Source organism: Gorilla gorilla, chromosome 4, assembly GCF_029281585.2.
Source record: "Gorilla gorilla gorilla isolate KB3781 chromosome 4, NHGRI_mGorGor1-v2.1_pri, whole genome shotgun sequence".
In the NCBI taxonomy this organism is placed as follows: Eukaryota; Metazoa; Chordata; class Mammalia; order Primates; family Hominidae; genus Gorilla; species Gorilla gorilla.
The window spans coordinates 45446194-45469589 of NC_073228.2; the positions used below are offsets into that span (position 1 = coordinate 45446194).

The 23396-nt window shown below is 52.1% G+C and overlaps 1 protein-coding gene across 1 annotated transcript in view; it reads left to right on the forward strand.

Moving 5' to 3' along the window:
• Positions 1 to 208: 208 nt before the first annotated feature.
• WNT3 (Wnt family member 3) overlaps positions 209 to 23396 on the forward strand; it is a 56405-nt gene continuing 33217 nt past the window's right edge. The window contains exon 1 of the mRNA XM_004041485.4: positions 209 to 454. Within this exon, the coding sequence (XP_004041533.1) occupies positions 375 to 454 (80 nt within the window). The 5' untranslated portion in view covers positions 209 to 374. The remainder of the gene's footprint in view (positions 455 to 23396) is intronic.

Sequence of the window (23396 nt, forward strand, 5' to 3'; positions counted from 1 at the left end):
TAGCAGAGGGTCCGGCCCACCGCGTCCCCCCGAAGCCCCGCGGCGTCCGGGGCGCGGGCTTTGCCCAAGTTTGCTGGGCGATGCCCTTCCCGGAGCCCGAGTTGTGGGCCGGGCGGGAGGGGCGCGTGATTGACAGGCTGAACTACAGACTCATCTCTTACCTTAGGCCGCGGGCGCTGATTGGCTGCTCGCTGACATCCTCAAACCCGGCTGCTCCGCGCTGGGCTCGGGAGGGGGGCGGCTGCGGGTGGAGGTGCGCTTCTGACAAGCCCGAAAGTCATTTCCAATCTCAAGTGGACTTTGTTCCAACTATTGGGGGCGTCGCTCCCCCTCTTCATGGTCGCGGGCAAACTTCCTCCTCGGCGCCTCTTCTAATGGAGCCCCACCTGCTCGGGCTGCTCCTCGGCCTCCTGCTCGGTGGCACCAGGGTCCTCGCTGGCTACCCAATTTGGTGGTAAGACTCGCCTCTTGTCTGCCCGCGGCCCGGTTTCTCCGCCGCGTCCGGGGAAGGTGGGGGCGCCGGCTGGGGGTGGGCCGCAGCAGGGCTGGGGCTCCTCTCCTCGCCTCCCTCCAGCCCCCCACCCGCCCACCCCTCCTGGATTTTCTGCTGGTGTCGCCTTCAGAATCCAACTCCTGGCTCCTCTGATAATCACCATTTTCCCTGCTCCCCGCTGCAGGGGCTGGAGGACTTTTCCTATCTCAGAAGGTTTCTTATTCTTAGATCCTAACCCTCTGCCCGTCCCAATCTAGAGGCCCCCGAAGACCCCCCATTTGCTTGCAGTTGGGTTTCTGGAAATCCAGCACTGTCCCTGGGGCCCAGCCACTCCTCTTCTCCATTTTGGGGTCTTCATGGGCAAAACCATCCTGTTCCTTCACTGCCACCCCACCTCTGCCGGCGCCTCCATCAAGAGATTCCCCACAATAACCCCCCTTTGCCTTCCTATTTCAGACCCCAAAGGCTTCAGGGCTCCTCCCGGGGCAGGGGAGTGGGTGGGGGGATTTCATCAGATTCTCCCCACCGCTCTAGATTCATCTTGAGCCTCTGAAGTGAATATGGTATTTGCTGATCCGGGATGCCATTGAATTCGGATTTTATTCATTTCTTGCTTGTCCATCCTGGCAAAAGGGGGGTTCCTTGAAAATGTGTTGTCTGGGAGGGGTAGGCTTGTTGTTCTTTGACCAAAAATCCAATTCTCCATGTCACATTTCTTCCTTTTGGAAAACCGAGGACCGAGGAGAAAGGGAGAGGGAAGGGAGAATTCCGTCCCTGAGAAATGTGGATACAAAAGACATTTTAGTAAATAAGACTGGGAAGCCGGGAGCAGTGCTTGGGGGGGCTGTGCGTGTCTGGGGGGCCTGGGTGAGGAATAAACATCGCTTTGGGAGCCCCAGCTCCAGGAGTCCCCTTGTTTTCCGAGCGGCCCCATCACCGCTCTCCCACCCTCCGCAGGTCCCAGGGGCCAGAGGGGAAGACACTGAAACCAGTTCTCTAAATTACACTCCGCCTCTCCCCAGCCTCCAGCCCCCTACATTCCGGAAAACTTTAATTAAAGAATCTTCCCCTCCTGGACGTAGGAGAACCTCGGCCTGGGGGTGGGAGGTGAGGAGGAAGAATTTGGGATCTGTGAGTGAGAAGTGGGCTGTGGCCCCCGGGGTGAAAGTCAGAAAGAAGTGCCACCACGGTGCGGTACCGCCTGCAGGTCCCCAGTCTCCCTGCCTTTCGCCAACCCAGAGCCCAGGGTAGGAGGAGCAGAGACAGCGAGACTTGGGGGCCACACCCCGAGTCTTCCAGTTGTTTGGGGATGGCAGCATTTGTGTCTGGGTGTTTGGGGCTCCTGGGAGAGAGGGTGGGGACATGGCCAAGGGTCTCTGTTTAGAGGGTGCTAGGAGTTGCTCCCAGGACGGCCAGCCAAGGGGAAGTCTTTCTTCTGCCCAACCCACACTTTTCCGGGGGGCTGGGCTAACCTGAGGCTTCCAGCACATAAAGAAGTCCATGGAGTGGCCAGGGCAGCCAGGGACTTCAGGAAGGAGGTTCGGCCAGTCTGGGGAAAGGCTGCTGCCAACACCAGTCCAGCCTCACCCGGCCATTCCTGACCCTCTTCCCATTCCCGGGCCAAGGCCATGCCATTTTTCGCCTTGCTTTCACAGAGACTCTGGTGGGTTGGGGGAGGGTAGGAAGGAAAGGTTTGGCGGCCCATAGGTGGCAGGGACTGAGGAAGAGAGACCAGTCTCTCCGGCCCTATGAACTAGAAGAGGGCACTCTTCCAGTTGGTGGAGATTCTGGTGTGAAATGGTATCTGGGGACCATCTAGATAGGGATTGCCCAATAGGAAGAAACGCTGGGGAAACCTGGAAGGTCAAGACATTGGCCCTAACATAATGCTAGACACATGGTTTGTTTGGGAATTTGGTGGGGGACAGGAATGCTGCTTTGTCTAAGCCAAGGAGAGAGGTGTGTGTGTGTGTGTGTGTGTGTGTGTGTGTGTGTGTGTTCTGGGTCTATGACCCTAAGAGGTGTTTTCTATACACCAGTGTGTCTCTGTGTGCAAAAGTGTTTGTGCCTGCAACTGGGCTACTGTGGATGTGAAATCGTGTGGGCGTGTTGGGGAATCCTTGGCCCACGACAGGTTGTGCTGTGTCTCTGCACACAAGTGTTAGCAAGTGCTGTGATGTGTGTATGTACGTGTGTAAGAGACAGAGAGAAGTCTAGAAGTATCTTTGCCCATGTAAAGGTCAGAGCCTGTGTCTGCTTGTGACGCTGGGCTTGACTGTGTTCATGACTGGGCATGTGAGTGTGTGTGTGTGTGTGTGTGTGTGTGTGTACGTGCACGCGCATGCCTTCATGACAGTGTGGGGAAAGCCCCACAGATGTCTGTGCATGAATATCAGTGCTCATGGCCATGACCTGATTGTGCTTGTAAGGAGGAGAGTGAGCCTCAAGTCCATAGCTGTGTGAGGGCTGTGTCTGAGTCTGCCTGTGATCCTGTCCCCAGGTGCTGGGCCCGGGGCTGTGTGGCTGTGAATATGTTTGCAGACATCTACCTGTGGGTATGAATGACACCTGAGCTTGGGTGTTTGGTGGGCAGCCATGGGCCTGGAGGGAAGGTCCAACAGGAAGCAAAAGTCTCACAAGGTGGCTGCAGGGGGCACAGCTGGCCAAGGATGGCAAGCTAGAGAGGCAGGGGCACAGGCTTCCTTGACACCAGCTTGTCCTGTCTGTCCAGGCACTAGAGTCACTGGCCCTTCTCTCTGAGGTTGTTTTTCTTTGGTCTTGGAGCTGGGGTGGAGGGTGAGTCACCTTCTCAGGGTTAGGGCTGGGGCTGTAGGGTAGATGGGCCTCTGATTCCTGATCCCATTTCTGCCCCCACTCCCCAACCCAGCCCCCCGCCTGGCAGTCAGATTCCAGTACTTTGAGCATCTAAGCCCATCTTGGCCTGCCCTCTTTGGCCCACCCAGCTCACGCATTCCCCAGGAAGGATTTACAGGGGAAGTCATGTAGCTGGGATTTCTGTCCACGCGGACCCTCAAGCATGACACCCTGAGTCCACACTGCTCAGACCCCAGTCCTGACAGAAGGTTGACCAGAAGGGACAGCTCTAAGGGGCCTCAGACTGACACCCCTGGAAGGAAGAGATGTTCTCCAGGTAGTGACAGAGCCAGGACAGGGAACAACAGCACTGATTTCTCGAATTCCCCTTGTCAGTCCCAGTTAGCTCCTGGTGGAGAAACTTGTCTTTCTTCTTCTTCTTCTTGGGGGCGCTGGGGTGGGGGGATGAACCTATGTTATTAGGGCCTAGCCCAGCACCTGCTACATTCCAGCGATGGACGTGCAGATGGAGGGGGCCTGCTGGAGATCAGGAGCTCACCCTGCCGCTGTGTGACTGAGGACCAGTGGCCACCCATCTGGGTCTGCTTCCTTACACTTCACCCAGGAGTCCCCAGCCTGCCCTGCCTCACAGCTTGGGTGAAAATGTTTTGCAGAGGACAAGGGCAGTGAGCTGGGAAATAGCACACCTGAGTTCTCGCCATCCCAGGACCCATCCTCCCACTCGAGCACCTGCCTAAGACCTACCTCAGTTTCCCCATCTGTCAGATGTCCTGCTGCCTCTCCCACCCACTCCCACCTCCACCCGCCTTTCAGAGGCTTGTGAACATGTTCAGTCAAACCCCGTGGGGGTCAGTGGGCTGGGCCCAGGGAGGCACCTGGAGACTGCGGGGGAGGAAGGCCCCAGGCCAGGTGTTAACACTTGTAACAGGCAGGAATTACAGCTCGCTGGGGCTGGGCTGGCTGGGGCTGGTGAGGAGCTGAGCTAGCTGGAGGCTGTTGATCCCACAGACAGACAGACAGACAGATGGGCAGATACCAGATCGGATGGCCAGGCTTTAACCGGGTGGTCTCCCTTCCAGGGCAGACCTTTCCCTGGGGGGGATATGGCGGGGAAATTAGTCCAGGTCTCTTGGAAGTTAACAGCCCTCCCGCTCACCCCGCCCCCATTATGGGTGGGGCTTCGGAGTCCAGAGGGAGCAAAATTGGTGGCCGATCTGTTGGTATTCTTCCGATAGGATCACATTTTGCTTAAAAAGAAGAAAACAGGTCAAACGTTATAATAATACCAAGAGCCTGAGCTGAGTTATGTCCTTAGAAGAACCTGCTGTAATATGTATGTGGATGGCATGGGGGAAGGGGACGCTCTCAGGGAAAGTTCTAGACTCTCAGAGCATTTTGTCAACAGCTCCGGGGCCAAGAGGTGAGCGATGGGTGGAGTCTGAGTATCACCCCCACCTCCACCCCAGGGATCCTGAGGGCTTGGGTCTGTGATGTCTGCCCTGCAATTAATCCTGGCCTGGTGGGAAGACCTTTGGCGAGGAGGTAAAAAGAGGCAGGAGCTGGACTTTGGTGCCAAGTCCTTTAGGAGGTGCTTGCTGCAGCTTCTCCAGTGGCAAACCCAGCCAGGCCCTACCAGGGCCCACACTCTGGCATCTGGATACATGCTCAATCACTGACAAAGGTGGAGAAACTGAGGCAGACAGCGAGGGCTCTGGGTGGAAATCTCCAAAGAATGGACTCAGCCTAGCAAGCATCTCTCATCCTCCGCACTACAGAACTTAATGCTAATAAACATTAATGGTACTTGGGCAGATGTAGAATTGGAAGAAGTCTCTCCTTGGTCTGGGCAGGAGACAAGGAGCCAGGGGATAAGGAGCCAGGGGATGGCACAGGAAAGGTGACTTATCACAGAGGAGGATGCAGCTAACAAACCCTTCCAGGGAAAAGGAAGTGGGAAAAAGGAAGATTTTTCTGGTCTCAGAATGTGATGAGCCAGGAGTTGAGCAGAATCTTTTCCACCTACCCTGATGTGAGCCACAGAAACCTTCTCCAGCTGCCAAGGAGGGCAAGACATCCTCCACCCCTCATTCCTAACTCAGGGAGGAGGTATGCCTAGCCCCACCCCCACCCCCTGCCAAAGGTTAGAGCCATCGTGATATTACATCTGTACATCCATTTTATCTTGTATGCTGGAAAATGGTGAGAGTGGGGAGATGGAGAGACCTATGTCTGAATTCCAAGTTTAATACCAATGGACCCTGTGACCTAGGATGAGTCCCTTCCCTTCTCTGGGCTTCATTCAAGTCCCTACCTCCTTCTGGGCTTCATTTTCCTTAACCACATGGAGGGGTCCCTTCTGCCTCTCAGAGTCCCAGGGCTATGACAGGTTCTGGGCTCATTGCTGTGAAGCATGACACTCTACTGCACACATTCCGGGCCTGTATTAGACAGTCTACCCGTTTCTTTCTGTGGCTCCATCTGACCTAAATCCCAAAGAGCTGGCTGCCCCACTCCTGCCAAGCCAACCTGCTTGCACTTCCAAACCTCGCCCCAAACACTCCCACTCTTCTGGAGCCAGGCCATCTGCATTCACATCTGGCTTTTTCATGTACTACCTGGGTAACTAGGGCAAGTTAACCTCTGCAAGCCTCAGTTTCCTCATCTGTAAAATGAGTGTAATGATTGCCTCTATTTCATAGGGTTTTGAAAATGATTGAGTGAATACTTCTCAGAATGATACCCTGCATACAGGAAGCATATTGATGTTAGCTATTTTCACCTCCTATCTGCAAGCTATTGGCTCACTGAAGCCCTGGAGCCAAACTTGCCTCTTCCAAGAAGCCCTCCCAGATTTGCCCCACCTGGCTCTGTTTTCCCCTTTTCTTCTTTTTGCCTGTTTGCCCCACAGTGCTTTAGCTTTATTCTTAAGTTGAGGGTGCTGGGCCAGGCTAATCTCACTTCAGCTCTTTACCTGCTCAGGAAGGGGAGGGCAGGGTAGAGAAGGTTGCTGGAGTGTCCCCTAATCATTCCCCGACCCCCAGAGTCTGCCAGACTCTTGCTGGGACCTAGAGCCAGGGGGCTGGGCACAGAAGGGGTGGGGGAGGCAGGCTTCCCAGGGGGAGTGGCACCAGGGCCGCCCGGAGCAGCCTGAGCAGAAGTTGCTTCTCTAGGAGCTGAGAGATGATTCAGAAGGTGATTTATAGTCGGAAGGCAGAAAGCTTGGCTCCTGGCAGAAGCTGCTGCTTAATTACATTCTTGGGGCGGGGGTAGGGGGGTGGAGGTATGTGTGGGGAGGCAGCAGGGGCCAGACTTCTGCCTCCTTCCCGTCCAGGCCCTGTCCCTTTGGCTGTCCCGGCTCTAAGCAGGGTCCTTCTTTATCCTGCTGCCAGAGAGGGAATTCCCTGCTCTCAGTGAGAGGCTAGGCCAGGATTGCAGGAATAGCTTCTGGGAGTGGAGAAGGTGGGAAAAGAGGGAGGAAGCCGGATCCCATCTCCCGGGACTTCTCCAAGGGAGACTGGATGGCGACGGGCTGGAAAACGGGCCTTCTGGGAAGGAGCACTGGGTCTCCTCCCTGCTTCTGGGCAGCGGAATAGCTAAGGCACCTGGGCAGAGTTGAGTTTCTTTCTTTCTTTCTTTTTTTCTTGAAACAGAGCCTTGCTCTGTCGCCCAGGCTGGAGTGCAGTGGCACAATCTTGGCTCACTGCAACTTCTGCCTCCCGAGCTCAAGCAATTCTCCTGCCTCAGCCTCCCGAGTAGCTGGGATTACAGGTGCGCACCAGGATGCCTGGCTAATATTTGAATTTTTTAGTAGAGATGGGGGTTTCACCATGTTGGCCAGGCTGGTCTCGAACTCCCGACCTCAGGTAATCCACCTGCCTCGGCCTCCCAAAGTGCTGGGATTACAGGCGTGAGCCACCGCACCCAGCCAGAGTTTCTAGAATCTTCTGAGAGGCAACTCCACGCTCTCCTTCGGGCACCCTGTCCTGCTGCTGCCTGGGAGGGTCTGCCTGCAGGTTTGCTCCTTTTCTGTTGCTCGGGTCTCAGTGGGCCATGGGGGCTGGAGAGAAGGTCCTGCGCTCAGAGGCTGAAACCCGGTTCTTCAGTGTTAGGCAGCCTGTCTCTCGTGAGCACAGTGGCTACCCCAGGTGCACAACGGTTCTGCCAGCAGGCACGGCCCCATACCCTCATGTCAAACTAATATCTCAGAGAGTCACCCCAATGCCGCTGGGTGCAGCTACAATCACTTCCGCGCCATTGACAGGAGCCCCCATTCTGTTTCCATACCTGCTGAGTTGACATCAGCATTTCCCATATTAACACTGACCCATGCAACAACCCGCCCAATGACACCTAAGGCCGCTTAGTTCCCTGCATCGCAGCCGTGAATCCCAAATCCCTCACTGCTAGTTCTTAAGGCTGGAAAGGTGTAGGGCGGGCAGGGGTAGAGTTGCTGAAGCCAGTAGTGTCGATTTATCTGTTTGCAGCCTGGCCTCTACAGCCGGGAGGAGTTGGCAGGGGTCAGGATGGGGACACTAGACAGCTCTCTGGTTCCCCCTGAGGCGGGCCTTCTCAAAATGGCCTCATTATGTGTGTGGAGTGAATTCCAGAAATGTCAGGCACACCCATACATCTAGGGAATGAAGGAGATGCCGGAGCGGGCTCTGGGGCGAGAGGGGCCAGTGTGAGGAGGTGGGCGGCTTCCGGGCAGGGAGTTAGGGCACCTGAGACCTGGCTCTGCCACCATCTTGATATTAGGCAACTTCCTGAACTGTTCTGGGTCTCAGTAACTAGGAGAGTTGGATAAGCTGCTGGCCAAAGACTTCCAGCTCCGAGATTGCAGTCATGGAGGCTGTATTCCGCGTTCAGGTCACCCAGCTATTTGGACCATCTGTGCCTGGTGGAGGGGGTGGTCACTGAAAGCTGGTCTCAGGGAAGGGTGGGGGGTGCAGAGCTCTAAACTCTACACACAAAGAGCTGTGAGACGGTGGATGAGTCTCCTCCCTCCCTCAGTTTTCTCATCTGCAAATTGGATGATGATAATAACACGACCACCTGCCCTGCCTGCTTGCAAGGCCGTGAAGAGCTTCAGGTGGAATAATCTTTGTGGGCATGCCCCGTGACCAGTTGGCCTCAGACCTGAGGCCTCTGTGCCCTCTGCCGGGGGCTCTCCATTGAGCATCAGGACCCCTACAGGAAGGAGCTGAGGACTCCTTCCTGAGGACACTTGGGAAGTGTCAGATTCTTTCCAGAGAAGTTAACTATCATTGTGAGTCCTAGAAAAGAGGAATAAGAAGGCCGGGCATGGGGCTTACGCCTGTAATCCCAGCACTTTGGGAGGCCGAGGCGGGTGGATCACCTGAGGTCAGGAGTTTGAGGCCTGCTTGGCCAACATGGTGAAACCCCGTCTCTACTAAAAATACAAAAAATTAGCTGGGCGTGGTGGTGGGCGCCTGTAATCCCAGCTACTCGGAAGGCTGAGGCAGGAGAATCGCTTGAACCTGGGAGGCGGAGGTTGCAGTGAGCCGAGATTGCACCACTGCATTCCAGCCTGGGCAACAAGACCGACACTCTGTCTCAAAAAAAAAAAAAAAGAAAGAAAGAAAAGAGGAGAGGAATAAGAGCTAGTCCCTGCTCAGACAGTGCTAAGAATGGACCTAAGAGCCCCCCTGAGCCTCTGAGCTTGAGGAGTTGATATTTCCAGCAGAGGAAGAAGTGGGGCTGGACAGGGGAGTCCTCAGCTCCTTCCTGTAGGGGTCCTGATGCTCACTGGAGAGCCCCTGGGAGAGGGCACAGAGGCCTCAGGTCTGAAGCCAACTGGTCACGGGGCATACCCAGGTTCACAGCTCAGGGCATGGGGCTTGGTTATCCTCCTGGCCTAATGCAAAAACCACTGGCCAGACCCAGAGTGAGATTTCCAACCAGGGACACATGGGAAGATGTAGGTGGAGGTGAGGGGGGCGAGGGCAAAGGGCTGCCAGCTGGAAGGGGCTCTGCTGAGGCCTGTAGTCGTCAGGGAATCCTAATGGCCTGGGTAAGGCCTAGCAAACTAGGAGACAGGCACAAGCCATTCCCTCCAGCTCGGCTGGAAAAACTGCGAGGACTGAGTGTGTGTACGTGTGTGTTGGGGAGGGGGATGGGAGCAACAGGACCAAGCACCCAGGTCTGTCTGGAAGACCTTTCTGGGAAACCTGCCCCTGGGCACAGAGTCCCACTTATCTGCCAGAGCCAGCTGGGCCAGCAAGGAAAACCAATCTCACAGGGCCCATTAGGAATGCAAATAGGGCTTGTGCTGTGAGTGAGCAGGATGCCGCCTCCTCTCCAGCTCCCACCAATCATCTTCACAAGGTGGATTGCTGAGGGTGCCACTCCCCTGCTCTGACACCTCCCATAGCTCCCCTCTTCCTATCTGGTACTGAGGCTCCCTATGATTTCACTTCTGTCCACCTGCGCAGTTGTAACTTTCACAAACCCCCTCGATCCCCCCAATAACCCACTTCAACTGGAATACTCACCTCTTTGCTTGTTCATTGAAATACTTCCACCTCCTCTCTCTGACTTTAAAAGGCAGCCCAACCTGGGGCCTGTTGACCCGGGGTCAGTCTGCTCTGCGCTGCTCAGCTCGGATCCCACATGGCTCAGGTCATGTAGCTAACAGCCCTGAACTATGGAGGGTCCTTAGAGGGTCTCTCAAGGTGGATGGGCCCCTCGACCTGAGCAGGCTGCTGTCCCAGGAGTGGAGATGAGCCTTTTCTCCACAGTGTCAATTCCCCTGGGTTTCTTTTTCTTTTTTTTCAATCCCAGTTCCACTTGTAAACGTTTCCTATTTGTGTACTATTTCCCCCTCCATGTTCACCAGTTCACACGATGCTTAAGTGTCTAAGTCGTTAATTTTAAGATTGCAATTGGCAGAAGTTGTTTCTCTATCTAGGAACAGGTTAATACGTTTGTTGACCATGTGCTGTGTGCTGGTCCCCATGCAGACATCATGATTTATCTGAATCTAATTCTTGCCAGTTTATAGATAGGGAGTCCCACAGTGCAGCCTGGGCATGGCGTGGGAAGCCCTGAGCCCACACCCTGTTGGACCTAAAGCCTTTTTCCTTCTACCACCATTCAGGCTCAGTTGTGGACTTGTTATTGGGGTAAAAATTTGCTTGTTCATATTCTACTTTGTTCCCCAAAGGATGGTTTTGAGACAAGTTTACACTTGACCTTCCACTCAAAGGCTGATGCTTTGGGCTTATAGATACTATTTGTGAATGTCTGGGAAGTCTCTTATTTGGGGATGTGTCCTCCTCACTGGCCACCTTTCCACAAGCCATCAGGCTGTCCTCAAGCTGGGATTGCACAGTTGCTGACAGCAGTGGCCATGTGAGGATTTTGTTGCCCCTGGGATGGGTAAGGGGCGACCTTGATCAAATCACTGCCTCCCGGGCCTCAGTTTCCTCATCTGTGAAACAGAAAGGGTAGCATAAATGACCTCTCAGATTCCTTCCAGCACTAAGCTCTTTCCTTCTACTTAGTCCTTTTTGCTGCTTTGCATCTGGTCTCCATCATATACGTGCTAGAAAGCAGCTGGGCAGAATCTTCTTTCTTGCCCTAGTCCAATTCTTGTGTTGGTATCTCTGAAACAGCCAATTGTTCATTTCACTTTTACAATTCGACCTTCAGCTTTATTTCTCCCCGAGGAGCCAGCATGCTTTCTCCTTTCTGATAAAGCATGCTTCCCTTTATGTCCTGGCTATGAGAAAACTCAGAGGTCCACCTGAAGCCACATCCTTGCACCCATGTGGACCTTGACCCTGATCCTGCTCTTCCGTTTTTATTTTGTTATTGAATCTGATGTGTTTTCTGTCATCAGCCTCTTGAGGGCAGACATGTTGGAGTCTTTGTACCTGGCCTGGGCATAATGGATCCTCAATAAAGACTTGTCTTTGGGATACACATTTGCTGTCAACCTCTTCAAATCCTTTCTGGAAAGAAGCAAGGCACATGCGAATTAAAAAGCAAAATAAACATTGCTCTGGGAGGGAGTTGGTCCTGACTGGATAGTTTTGAGTTATGAGAATTCCAGTCTGCTTCTGTTTCTTTTTTTTCTGTTTATTTATTTACTTAGAGATGGAGTTTTGCTCTTGTTGCCCAGGCTGGAGTGCAGTAGCATGATCTTGGCTCACTGCAACCTCCGCCTCCCGGGTTCAAGCAATTCTCCTGCCTCAGCCTCCCAAGTACCTGGGATTATAGGCATGCGCCACCACACCCAGCTAATTTTGTATTTTCAGTAGAGACAGGATTTCACCATGTTGGTCAGGCTGGTATCAAACTCCTGACATCAAGTGATCCACCTGCCTCGGCCTCCCAAAGTGCTGAGATGACAGGCGTAAGCCACCAGGCCCGGCCTTCTTTCTGTTTCTTTACTGTCAGCTTTTCCCCAAGTCTACAAAGGTCTTGTCTTCAGAGAAGTCGCCTCTTTTTTTTCCTCCATGATCTTCTCCACTCTAAAGCTGAGGTTGGTTCCTAATCTTCCTCTAGGGACTGTCTCTCGTTCCTGGCCAATGACTATGTCCACCCCTACCCCTGGCTCCCTTCACAACTGGTTCCTCCCACCCTCCCTTGCCTTGGAAGCCGACGGTGCTATTGCCACCATTCCACAGGTGACGGAGTGCCCAGGTAGCACCCACCCTCTCTCCAACAGAGCTGCTCCCATTCCCAGCAGCCATCGTGAGGGCCAAGCCCCACTCTGCAGATGGAGCCCCAAGGAGGAGCAGAGGGGAGCGGCCGGTCAGGGATCTCCCCATTCACCCAGCAAGGTGTCCTCACAACTCTAACCGGCTCTCCCCTCCCCTCCGCTTCTGCCCTTGGGCAACACATCTGCAGGTCACCCCACCCAGTCCCTGACTTCAGAGGAGAGAATGTCTAGCCTCAGGCTGGGTGGTTCTCCATCTTAACTGAAGCTTCCATAGGGGATTCTGGAGCCTTTCTCTGCTACCAGTAAGGATGGAGTCTGTGACCTCTGCACTGTCCTGGAAGCTAAAGCAGCCTCGAGAAAGCAGCCTCTTCATCCCCATGTTACCTGTGAGAAAACTGAGGCTCAGCTGGGCGCGGTGGCTCACGCCTGTAACCCCGGCACTTTGGGGGACAAAGGCAGGCAGATCACCTGAGGTCGGGAGTTTGAGGCCAGCCTGACCAACATGGAGAAACCCCAACTCTACTAAAAATACAAAATTAGCCAGGCGTGGTGGCACGTGCCTGTAATCCCAGCTACTGGGGAGGCTGAGAAAGGAGAATCGCTTCAACCGAGGGCTGAAGTTGCGGTGAGCTGAGACCTGGCCATTGCACTCCAGCCTGGGCAATAAAAGCGAAACTCTGTCTCAAAAAAAAAAAAAAAAAAAAGGAAAAGAAAAAAGAAAAAAAGAAAACCGAGGATCACAGGACCCAACCAGGAGCTGTAAGGAGCTCGGAAGCAAGTGGGCGGCTCCAGTGGCAGCTAGTAATTCCTCGCTTATGATGTCCCGGGTATCACATACATTGAGGAAACAAAGCACACACATTAGCTCATCCTCCCGACAACCCCAGGAGGCAGAGACTCGTTATCCCCATTCTACAGATGAGAAACTGAGGCCCTGAGGCACCATTCCATTGCCGAAGCCTCCATGGTTGGTAAACCCCAGAGCTCTAAACAAGAGACAAACTGCCTGAAGCCAGGCCCTTCAGTGACACCACACCACACCACAGCCAGGAAGTTCCTCCTTAGATCTGACTTCAGTCTTTCCTTAATCCAGGCCCAGATTTTCTTCCTGGGGATGTGAATATCACTGTCAAGTTTCAGTTTGGTTTGGTTTGAGACAGGATCTTGCTCTGTTGCCCAGGCTGGAGTGCAGTGGTACAATCACAGCCCACTGTAGCCTCAATCTCCTGGGGTCAAGCTATCCTCCTGCCTTAGCTTGCCAAATCACTAAGACTACACGCAAGCACCATATGTGGCTAATTTTTTTAATTTTAATTTTTATTTATTTTTGAGACAGAGTTTTCACTCTTGTCACCCAGGCTGCAGTGCAATTGCAAGATCTTGGCTCACTGCAACCTCCACCTCCCCGGTTCAAGCGATTCTCCTGCCTCAGCCTTCCACGTAGCTGGGATTATAGGCACCCGCCACCACACCTGGCTAATTTTTGTATTTTTAGTAGAGATGGGATTTCACCATGTTGGCCAGGCTGGTCTCAAACTCCTGACCTCGGGTGACCCGCCCACCTCAACCTCCCAAAATGCTGGGATTACAGGCGTGAGCCACTGTGCCCAGCCTTTTTTCTTTTTTTTTGTAGAGATGGCATCTCCCTACATTACTCTTGCTTGAACTGGACTCAAACAATCCTCCTGCCTCAGCCTCTCAAAGTGCTGGGATTCCAGGGGTAGGGTTCCAGTTTGCACTTGAGGACCAGGGTTCGTCTCATCCCTGAATCTTCCTGTGTCCAGAGTTGGTTCCTTCCAGTGGGTTCGTGGTCTCGCTGACTTCAAGAATGAAGCCACGTACCTTTGCGGTGAGTGTTACAGGTCCTAAGGACCCCAAGAGTGAGCAACAGCAAGAGTTATCCTGAAGAGCAAAAGAACAAAGTTTCCACAGCATGGAAGGCGACCCAAGGGGGTTGGTGCTGCTGGCTTGGGGGTGGGGGTGGGGGGTGGGCGGGGAGGCAGCTTTTATTCCCTCATTTGTCCCAGCCCATGTCCTGCTGATTGGTCCATTTTACAGAGTGCTGATTGGTCCATTTTACAAACCTCTAGCTAGCTACAGAGCACTCATTGGTGCGTTCTTACAGAGCACTGATTGGTGCATTTTACAAACCTCTTGTAAGACAGAAAAGTTCTCCAAGTCCCCAGTTGATCCAGGAAGTCCGGCTGGCTTCATCTCTCATTCCTTCTCTAGAACAATTCCTCCCAGGCGACCCATCCTCTACTCACCTTTAACTACTTGTTCTTCCTCTTCTGATCTCTTACCAGCTTTTCTACAACTTCCTGCAAGTCCTATAGCCACAGAATTGCCTTTAAATCAGGGAAAGAGGAGGCCTGCCATCAGCTCTCTGATTTAGAGGCTTCCGTCTGGTGTCTTACAGCACTTCCCTTCCCCATAGGGCAGGGAGTCTGGAATCCAGCATGCCTGCCCTCAAGAGGCTTATGACGGAAAACACATCAGATTAAATAACAAAATAAAAACAGGCTAGTTGTGGTGGCTTGTGCCTGTAGTCCCAGCACTTTGGGAGGCCGAGGCAGGCAGATCACTTGAGGTCAGGAGTTCGAACCAGCCTGGCCAACATGCTGAAACCCCGTCTCTACTAAAAATACAAAAATTAGCCGGGCATAGTGATGCATGCCTGTAATCCCAGCTACTCAGGAGGCTGAGGCAGAAGAATTGCTTGAACCCAGGAGGTGGTGGTTGCAGTGAGCCGAGATCACACCACTGCACTCCAGCCTGGGCAACAGAGTGAGACTCTGTCTCAAAAAATAAAAATAAATAACAAAAACAGAAGAGCAGGATCAAGGTCAAGGAGAAGACAAATATGCAAGTCAAGGTCAATGCAGGTGCAAGGATGGAGCTTGCCCTGAGTTTCCTCACAGCCAGGACATAAGGGAAAACACGCTTTACCTGAAAGGAGAAGGCATGCTGGGTCCTCAGGGAGAAATGCCCGCCTACAGCCTGTGCCCACCCTCTTCAGCTGCGCCATGAGAATTTAGGCTCCTGGAGTATCTGGCCCAGACAGCCGTGAGCCTGCTTCCGGGCTCTGCAGGCCTCTGCCTGGGGCCTATTCTGCCGGGGCAGGCCACACTGCCTGTGGCCAAGGGCTGGTCAAGGGAAATTCATTTGCAAGGGCTGTGGCTGGAGCTTGAGGGTGTGGCTGGGGCCTCCAGCGTGGGATGCAGAAGGGATGGGCAGGCTGCAGGCCTGGGGCTAGATCTCCCATGTCACCATTGTCTAGCGTGAACTTTATCAGGTAACCTAGCCCTCTAGGTGGCAAGTAAGGTTTTTGCCAAGATAGGAGGATAGAATGATTGTTTAACTTTTTTTTTTTTCTTTCTTGAGACATAGTCTTGCACTGTTGCCAGGTTGGATTGCAGTGACGCGATCTCACTATAACCTCTGCCTCCCAGGTTCAAGCGATTCTCCTCCCAGAGCCTTGCGAGTAGCTGGGATCATAGGTGTGCACCGCCACACCTGGCTAAGTTTTGTATTTTTAGTAGAGACAAGGTTTTGCCATGTTGGCAAGGCTGGTCTCAAACTCCTGAGCTCAGGTGATCTGCCTGTCTGGGCCTCCGAAAGTGCTGGGATTACAGGTGTGAGCCGCTACGCCTGGCCAAGTGATTAACTTTTTAATGAAAGTACAGGAAAAGACGTAAACTGTCTTTCCTCTGCTTTCACCCTGCAATAATTGGTACAGAAGACTTCTGTGACCAAATGCGTGCATACACCAAGCAAGCTGTCAATTCTGCGGCAGACATCAGCCAGCGTCCTCTAATCCAATTCAATTCTGATGATCTCCACCTGGACATAGCATCTGATCCCATAGGTTGAGGTCTTAGTTCCCAGGACAGCCTCCCACTTCCAATAGCAATCCCAAGCCCCAGGCTGCTTTACATGTGCTCCTGACTGACCTGCTATAAATCAGGGTTCCTGTGACTTCCTCCTTGGGTTCCATTAATTTGCTAGAGTGGCTCGCAGAACACAGGAACACACGTTTACTGGTTTATTATAAAGGATATTACAAGGATACAGATGAAGAGGTGCATAGGGCGAGGTATGGGAGAAGCTGCACTGAGCTTCCACGCCCTTCCCAGGCACACCACCTTCCAGGAACCTCCACGTGTTCCGCTATCCGGAAGCACTTGAACCCTGTCCTTTTGGGCTTGTATGGGGGCTTCATTCCATAGGTATCATTGATTAAACCATTGGCCACTAGTGATCAACTTAATCTTCAGCCCCCTCTCCCCTTCCCAAAGGATGGGGTTGGGGTTAGGGTTGGGAGTCCAACCCTCTAATCTTGGCCGGGTGCGGTGGCTCACACCTGTAATCCCAGCACTTTGGGAGGCCGAGGCAGGTGGATCATCTGAGGTCAGGAGTTCGAGACCAGCCTGACCAACATGGTGAAACCCCATCTCTACTAAAAATACAAAAAAATTAGCCGGGCATGGTGGCAGGTGCCTGTAATCCCAGTTACTGGGGAGGCTGAGGCAGGAGAATCGCTTGAACCCAGGAGGCGGAGGTTGCAGTGAGCTGAGATCACAACACTGCACTCCAGCCAGGGAGACAGAGTCAAACTCCATCAAAATAAATAAATAAATAAATAAATAAATAAAAGAAAAGAAAGCCCAACCCTTTAATCCTGCCTGGGTCTTTTGGGGTAACCAACCTCAATCTTGAAGCTGCCTAGGGGCTGCCAGCTCTTCCGTCAGCTCATTAGCATACAAAAAGACATCACTTTGGAGTTTCTAAGGATTTTAGGAGTTGTACGCTGGGAAACTAGGTCGAAGACCAAATATATATTTTATAATATCACAAACATGCGTACGGGCGAGCACACAACTTGTCAGTGTACAGCTTAATGAGCTGGATAGAATATCTTATGTTTAACAGTTTGTGAACCTGGCATGAAACTTTTCAATACTGGGCACATGGTAGATGAGGCTTCATTGAGTGGTCTCAATGCTACAGCCAGGCCTTAGGGCTTGGCGGGGAAACAGTTCCACCAGGGTCGAACTGGCACAGCATCGGGAAGAAGGCTTGCCTCCTCTAATGCGGCTGCATCATCTCCATCCCTCCCTTGGCAGACCCACAGTGGCACAGCCCTCCCTCACAGCTGTGGTCACTTACTTCCAAGTCCCTTTTTGTTAAACTTGGACCATGTTTTAGCTTTTCTCAGCCTCAACGGATCTTCTTTTCTGATCAGTTTAGTCAGTCTTATTTTAATTTAATTTAATTTAATTCAATTCAATTTGTTTTTCAAGATAGAGTCTCGCTCTGTTGCCCAGAGTGGAGTGTAATGGCGCAATCACAGCTCACTGCAGCCTCCGCCTCCCAGGTTCAAGCTATTCTCCTGCCCCAGCCTCCCAAGTTGCTGGGATTACAGGCGCCTGCCACCACGCTCGGCTAATTTTTCTATTTTTAGTAGAGATGGGGTTTCACCATGTTGGCCAGGCTGGTCTCCAGCTCCTGACCTCAGGTGATGTGCCCACCTCAGCCTCCCAAAGTGCTGGGATTACAGGCGTGAGCCACCGTGCCCGGCCACTTTGGTCATTTTTAAACGGTCTAATTAGGAGTGCAGCAGCAGCAGATATGACTGTGTTGTTGTACACTCCTCAGCCTGGCCCCTGCCGCCCTGCACCCGCTCCTCTCCCAACCCCAACATGGGTAAGCACATGGGCCTGGGTACAGCAGTCCTGGACTCTAGATGGTTCTGCCTTTTTATCTGGGTGGACTTCACCTCTCCAAGCCTTGGTTTTCTCTCTGCAAAATGGGGATAATGAGGGCTATTGTGAGGATGAAAGGATATAACGCATGTGAGACTAGCACAGGGTCAGGTGTGTACTCAGTAAGTTAGACACACATTTTGCTGACATTAATTTCATGTTACGGTCTGCGTTGTTCTCGTGCGCACCTCACTTCTCCGTGCCTCTGCGCTACCCCCTGCCTTCTCTTGGGATGACTACAAACTCCTGTTCGGTCTTGAAATCATAGTTCAGCCATCACTTCCTCTGTGCAGCCTTCCCTCAGCACCGCGGCCCCAGCAAAGGCCCTTCTGAGCACATCTATTTCATGGACTAGACTGTAAGTCACCTGTGGGCAGGACCAGATCTCCATCATCTTTCAACCCACACCACCAAACATAGCACAGGGCACACAGTGGATCCTCAAAGACAGGTTGTGGGATGAAAGGACACTGTCGAGAGTCACCTGCTGGTCCCAGACTCTTGTCTCCCTGCTCCAGCTGGATTCTCATTGCCTCTGTGATGCTCTGCCAGGAAGACCAGCTGGTACTTGTTGTGTATTTTCCTGTATTCTCAGATACCTCTTCATGTGCATCTGTCTTGTCTTCCCAGTGTAAGAGTCAGCCCCTGAGGGCAGGGATTCTGCTCTGTAGGCCTCTGCATCACTAGCGAGCCTCACACATCATCCTGAGTGTTGCAGGAGCACAGTTAGGAATTCTGTTATCAGGCCAGGCATGGTGGCTCACATCTGTAATCCCAGCACTTTGGGAGGCCGAGGTGGGTGGATCACCTGAGGTCAGGAGTTCTAGACCAGCCTGACCAACACGGTGAAACCCCGTCTCTACTAAAAATACAAAAATTAGCTGGGTGTGGTGGTGGGCAGCTGTAATGCCAGCTACTCGGGAGGCTAAGGCAGAAGAATCACTTGAACCTGGGAGGTGGAGGCTGCAGTGAGCCGAGATCGCGCCACTGCACTCCAGCCTGGGTGACACAGTGAGACTCCATCTCCAATAAATAAATAAATAAATAGGAATTCTGTTAGCACTTGGCCCAGGAATCAGACTCCTTCCCAAGCAGGCTGCAGTTCAGGCTCAGCTGGTCCCCACTCTCTGGGACAGCACTCCCCTCACTCTGTGATCTCCCAGGAAGTCCGGCTCTGGGCATCTAACCTTGGTGTGGGGAGGCAACATAGCACTCCAGAAAGAGGGTAGGCTCTGTGACAGAACCACCTGTGGTGCAAATCCCAGATGTCCACTTCATAGCTTTTAGAACTTTGCTTTGGGTGGTTGCTTAAAAATCTGAGTCTCAGTCTCTTCCTCTGTATAATGGGAATAAAAAATATGATCTCAAGGTAGTTGTGAGGTTGAAATGAAATAACAGACAGAAACTGGCCAGGCGCAGTGGCTCATGCCTGTAATCCCTACATTTTGGGAGGCCAAGGCAGACAGATCATTTGAGGTCAGGAGTTCGAGACCAGCCTGGCCAACATGGTGAAACTCTGTCTCTACTAAAAATACAAAAAGTAGCCAGGCATGGTGGCGCACACCTGTAATCCCAGCTACTCAGGAGGCTGAGATGGGAGAATCACTTGAACCTGGGAGGCGGAGGTTGCAGTTAGCTGAGATGACACCACTGCACTCCAGCCTGGGCAACAGAGTGAGACTCCATCTCGAAAAAAAAAAAAAAAAAGTAGAAATAATAGGAACTGAGTTGAAGGTGAGTCATTAAAGATGTTCTACAGGTCATCTAATGTAGCAGGGTTATAAAAATGTTCTCTCCCAGGCCAGGCTTCTTTAGAGCAGAAAGATCTGAATTCCTTCCAAAACAGAAAAGGCTGGCTTCAGGGAATCCCACACACTTTATGTTGGTTTGTCCCAATCAATAAGCCTATCTGAAGAAAGAAGCGGGTGGGGAGGCATGTGGCAGAAGTCTGTGACTCGGTGGACAAAAGGCAATGCAGACTCTGGCATGACCTTGCGTTCTGGTATCCTGTTCGGCCAGAGTACTCACAAAGGCCTCCAGTTCTCAGGAAGGGAAGGGTGAATTAAATGTGGTTAGCTATCAGGGATTTTTTTTTTTTTTTGAGACGGAGTCTTGCTCTGTCACCAGGCTGGAGTACTGTGGTGTGATCTTGGCTGACTGTAACCTCCGCCTCACAGGCTCAAGTGATTCTCCTGCCTCAGCCTCCTAAGTAGCTGGGACTACAGGCACGCACCACCATGCCTGGCCAATTTTTTGTATTTTCAGTAGAGACGGGGTTTCCCCATGTTAGCCAGGATGGTCTCGATCTCCTGACCTCGTGATCCACCCGCCTTGGCCTCCCAAAGTGCTGGGATTACAGGTGTGAGCCACTGCGCCCAGCCTATCAGGGATTTTTATGGGGGTTCCAAGGAGTGGTCTGTGTAGATTTAATATCACCCTAGTTAATGGCTGAGGCACTGGCTGTGTAAGCCCTTGCTAAGCACAGTGAGTGAGTGTGGCTGGAAGTGCTGGAGGCCTGGGTGGGATGCAGGCTGATCCAGGGCTGGCAGTCACTGTGTGCATCCAACCCTTAGGCGAGAGAGGGCTGCTAAACTCTGAGAAGGAATTCAGGGTGAAGAAGGGCTGATGTGCCAATGGTATGGCTGGCACAAGCCTAAGCAGATACCAGCTATTCTCCTGCAAGCTGATCAAAAATATTTTTATTACATAATACTTGACATATACAAGAGAACAATCATATGTATTAGATATGATAACAGAATGAAAACCTGAGCCTCACTATATCCCTGAAGGACCAGACCGTGACTAGGCCATTGCGCCCATCTGTGGGTCCTCCTCAGCCCCTTCCCCATCTCCCTCTAGATGTGACCACATCCTGAATTTTACCTATTTATTCCATTACTTAAAAATACTGGTTTTTGGCTGGGCATAGTGGCTCATGCCTGTGATCCCAGCACTTTGGGAGGCCGAGGCGGGAGGATCACCTGAGGTCAGGGGTTCGAGACCAGCCTGGCCAACATGGTGAAACCCCATCTCTACTAAAAATACAAAAATTAGCTGGGTGTGTTAGCACAAGCCTGTGGTCCTAGCTACTCGGGAGGCTGAGGCAGGAGAATCGCTTGAATTCAGGAGGCAGACGTTGCAGAGAGCCGGGATCACGCCACTGCACTCCAGCCTGGAGACCCTGTCTCAAAAAAACAAAAAACCAACAAACAAAAAACTGGTTTTCCCAGGTAATAATGCCTAAATGAAATGTTTTATTTTGCCTATTTTTAGCATTATAAAAATGGTGTTATACTGCATGTGGCCCTCTATGTTGAGCTCTTCTCTCTCTGCATTGTGTTTCTAAGTTTCAAACTGTTCCTGGATCTTGCTGTAGTTCTCACATGCTCACAGTTGCATAATAGTCCATCTTTAGAATATACAGTTTATGTGTTTTGTCTCCTGGCCATGGATGTGCATCTCGCTGTGCACAGCAGGGAAAGGTGTTCATGGAGGTACCTGCCTAGGCGTGGAACTTTGGGTTGCAGGATGTGTGAATGTTGAGCTTTACAAGATGATGCCAAACTGTTTTCCAAAGAGGTTATGCCCATCTGTGCTGTCATCTTTGAGATTGTTTTTCCCATGGCCCAAGGCCCTTCTTCCCGCCCGAGGCAAGCCCACTCCTGAGGACTCCACTGCCTTGGGCCTTCACTGTCTTTCTCTCAGGATCCCATTCCCTACTGGAAAACTCTTTCCTTTCCCTCCTCCACTTGGCCCTGAACTTCCCAGGATTTTTCAAAACCCAGCCTGGAGCTGCCGTCTTCCTGGGAGTCCTCTCAGCCTCACTTCCACTCTCTCCCAGCTTTTTGGAACAGCTTTTCCAGACAGCTCTTGGGCCAGAGTAGGACACCGCATAGTGTGTTTCTTATAACATCAGCCCCACGTAATCCTGTTGAGAAAGGCTTCTGGAGTCAAATAAACTTAAGAATCGCCACAGGCAACTTGGAGCCTCTTGGTGTTTATTGTTCTCATTTGAATATTAGCAGCTCATTAGCATAGTCACAGCGCTGAGAGGTCCTGCCAGTGTGACCCGTTTTTATTTGTTTAACTTGTTTTCCAAAAATATTTAACCTTGGAGCCCTTTTCCCCCAACAAGTAGCAATGATTACCCATTTGGAAAATGGGATCGAGAAGATTCTCCTGCCTATTTCAGTCAGTTTGGTTTTGTGGTCTTATTTTCCTCGGTAACCAAGCTGAGAGTCCTCTGACTTCTGTTGTAATCATCCCGTGTAAACTAGTTCAGTCCAGACCACCCTTTCTGGAGGGCTTGAGTTGAAGGAATGAATGAATGCACTCAGGAATTAATGAATGAAGCAGTCAGCCAATCAGTCAGCCATCCAGCTGAGCCCCCTCTCCTATGCAGCAGCCAGGAACCAGGGACTGATCAGGCACTGCTCATCTTGCACCAGGGGACACCCGGGCTGTCTGGCTGGTGAATCATTCTCCCGTCTTAGGTCCCCTGTAGTTGCATTTTTAGGATCTGTCACCCAACGAGGCTGGGAGCCCCTGCGGGGCAGGAACCAAGTTGCGCTTGCCTCTCTGTGTGCCCCGAGTGGGACATACAGATGGGATCTCTCATCCATCTCCTTCTGAGAGGGGCAGGAGAACATTGTGGTTAAGTCTTCAGCCTCTGGAGCCAGACCAGATGTGTCCCTAATTACCTGGGTAATGTGGGCCAATCTCTGCCTCAGTTTTCCCACTGAGATAGGGGTGATGATAACATACCTTCCTTACAGAATTATTATGGGGTTAATATGCGGCAAGCACACAAACAGTGCCTGGCATAGAGGATGTCACTGGTCTTTATTAGCACTATGACAATGGCAACCAACATTTATTGTGCACCTACTATGTGCCAGGGACTGTGATAAAAGCTTTATCTACATCATTTCAATTCTTCCTCCCCACAGCCTCTTTGAAGTGGGGGATGTTTTTCTCATTAGGAAGTTGAGTCCTCCCAAGGAGACGTGGTAATGGGTGGTAGCAATAAGATCAGGACTGGGGTCAGCCAGATCACAAAGCCCTGGCCTGCAGGCGTGGAGGTGCCACCTACCACCTGTGGATGGGACAGCTCCTCTGTTTCTTTTTACTGATAATTACCCTGCCGACAACCTGATCAGTTCTTTTTTTTTTAATCCTCTATTCATCTCAACAAAATGGAAATCCATGGTACTGCAGGGGTTGGAATTTAACATGTGTGCACACGTGTGTGTGCGTGCATGCATGTGTGTGTGTGTGTGAAAGAGAGGGAGAGACAGAGACAGAGAGCAAGAGTGCACAAGTGAAGGAGGAGTTATCTGAGAGGCCTGGGGGTTACTAGCACCTTCATGACAGACCAAGGAAGACAGAGATCCCCGGGTGGGGCTGGCTTTGAGACTGCACAGCGGCAGAATCGCTTGTGAGTCAGCAGTGCCGCAGAACAGCAGGGCGCTCCTGGAACTGGGCTTGGTGTTGTCACCCACTGCCCCTTGCACAGGGCCCTGTGTGCCGGGAAATGTTTGCAGGCTGGACACCTGTGGTTGCTTTTAACCAGGCAAGTGAGCTGGGTTAGAGGTAGTCACATGTTCCTGAGGGC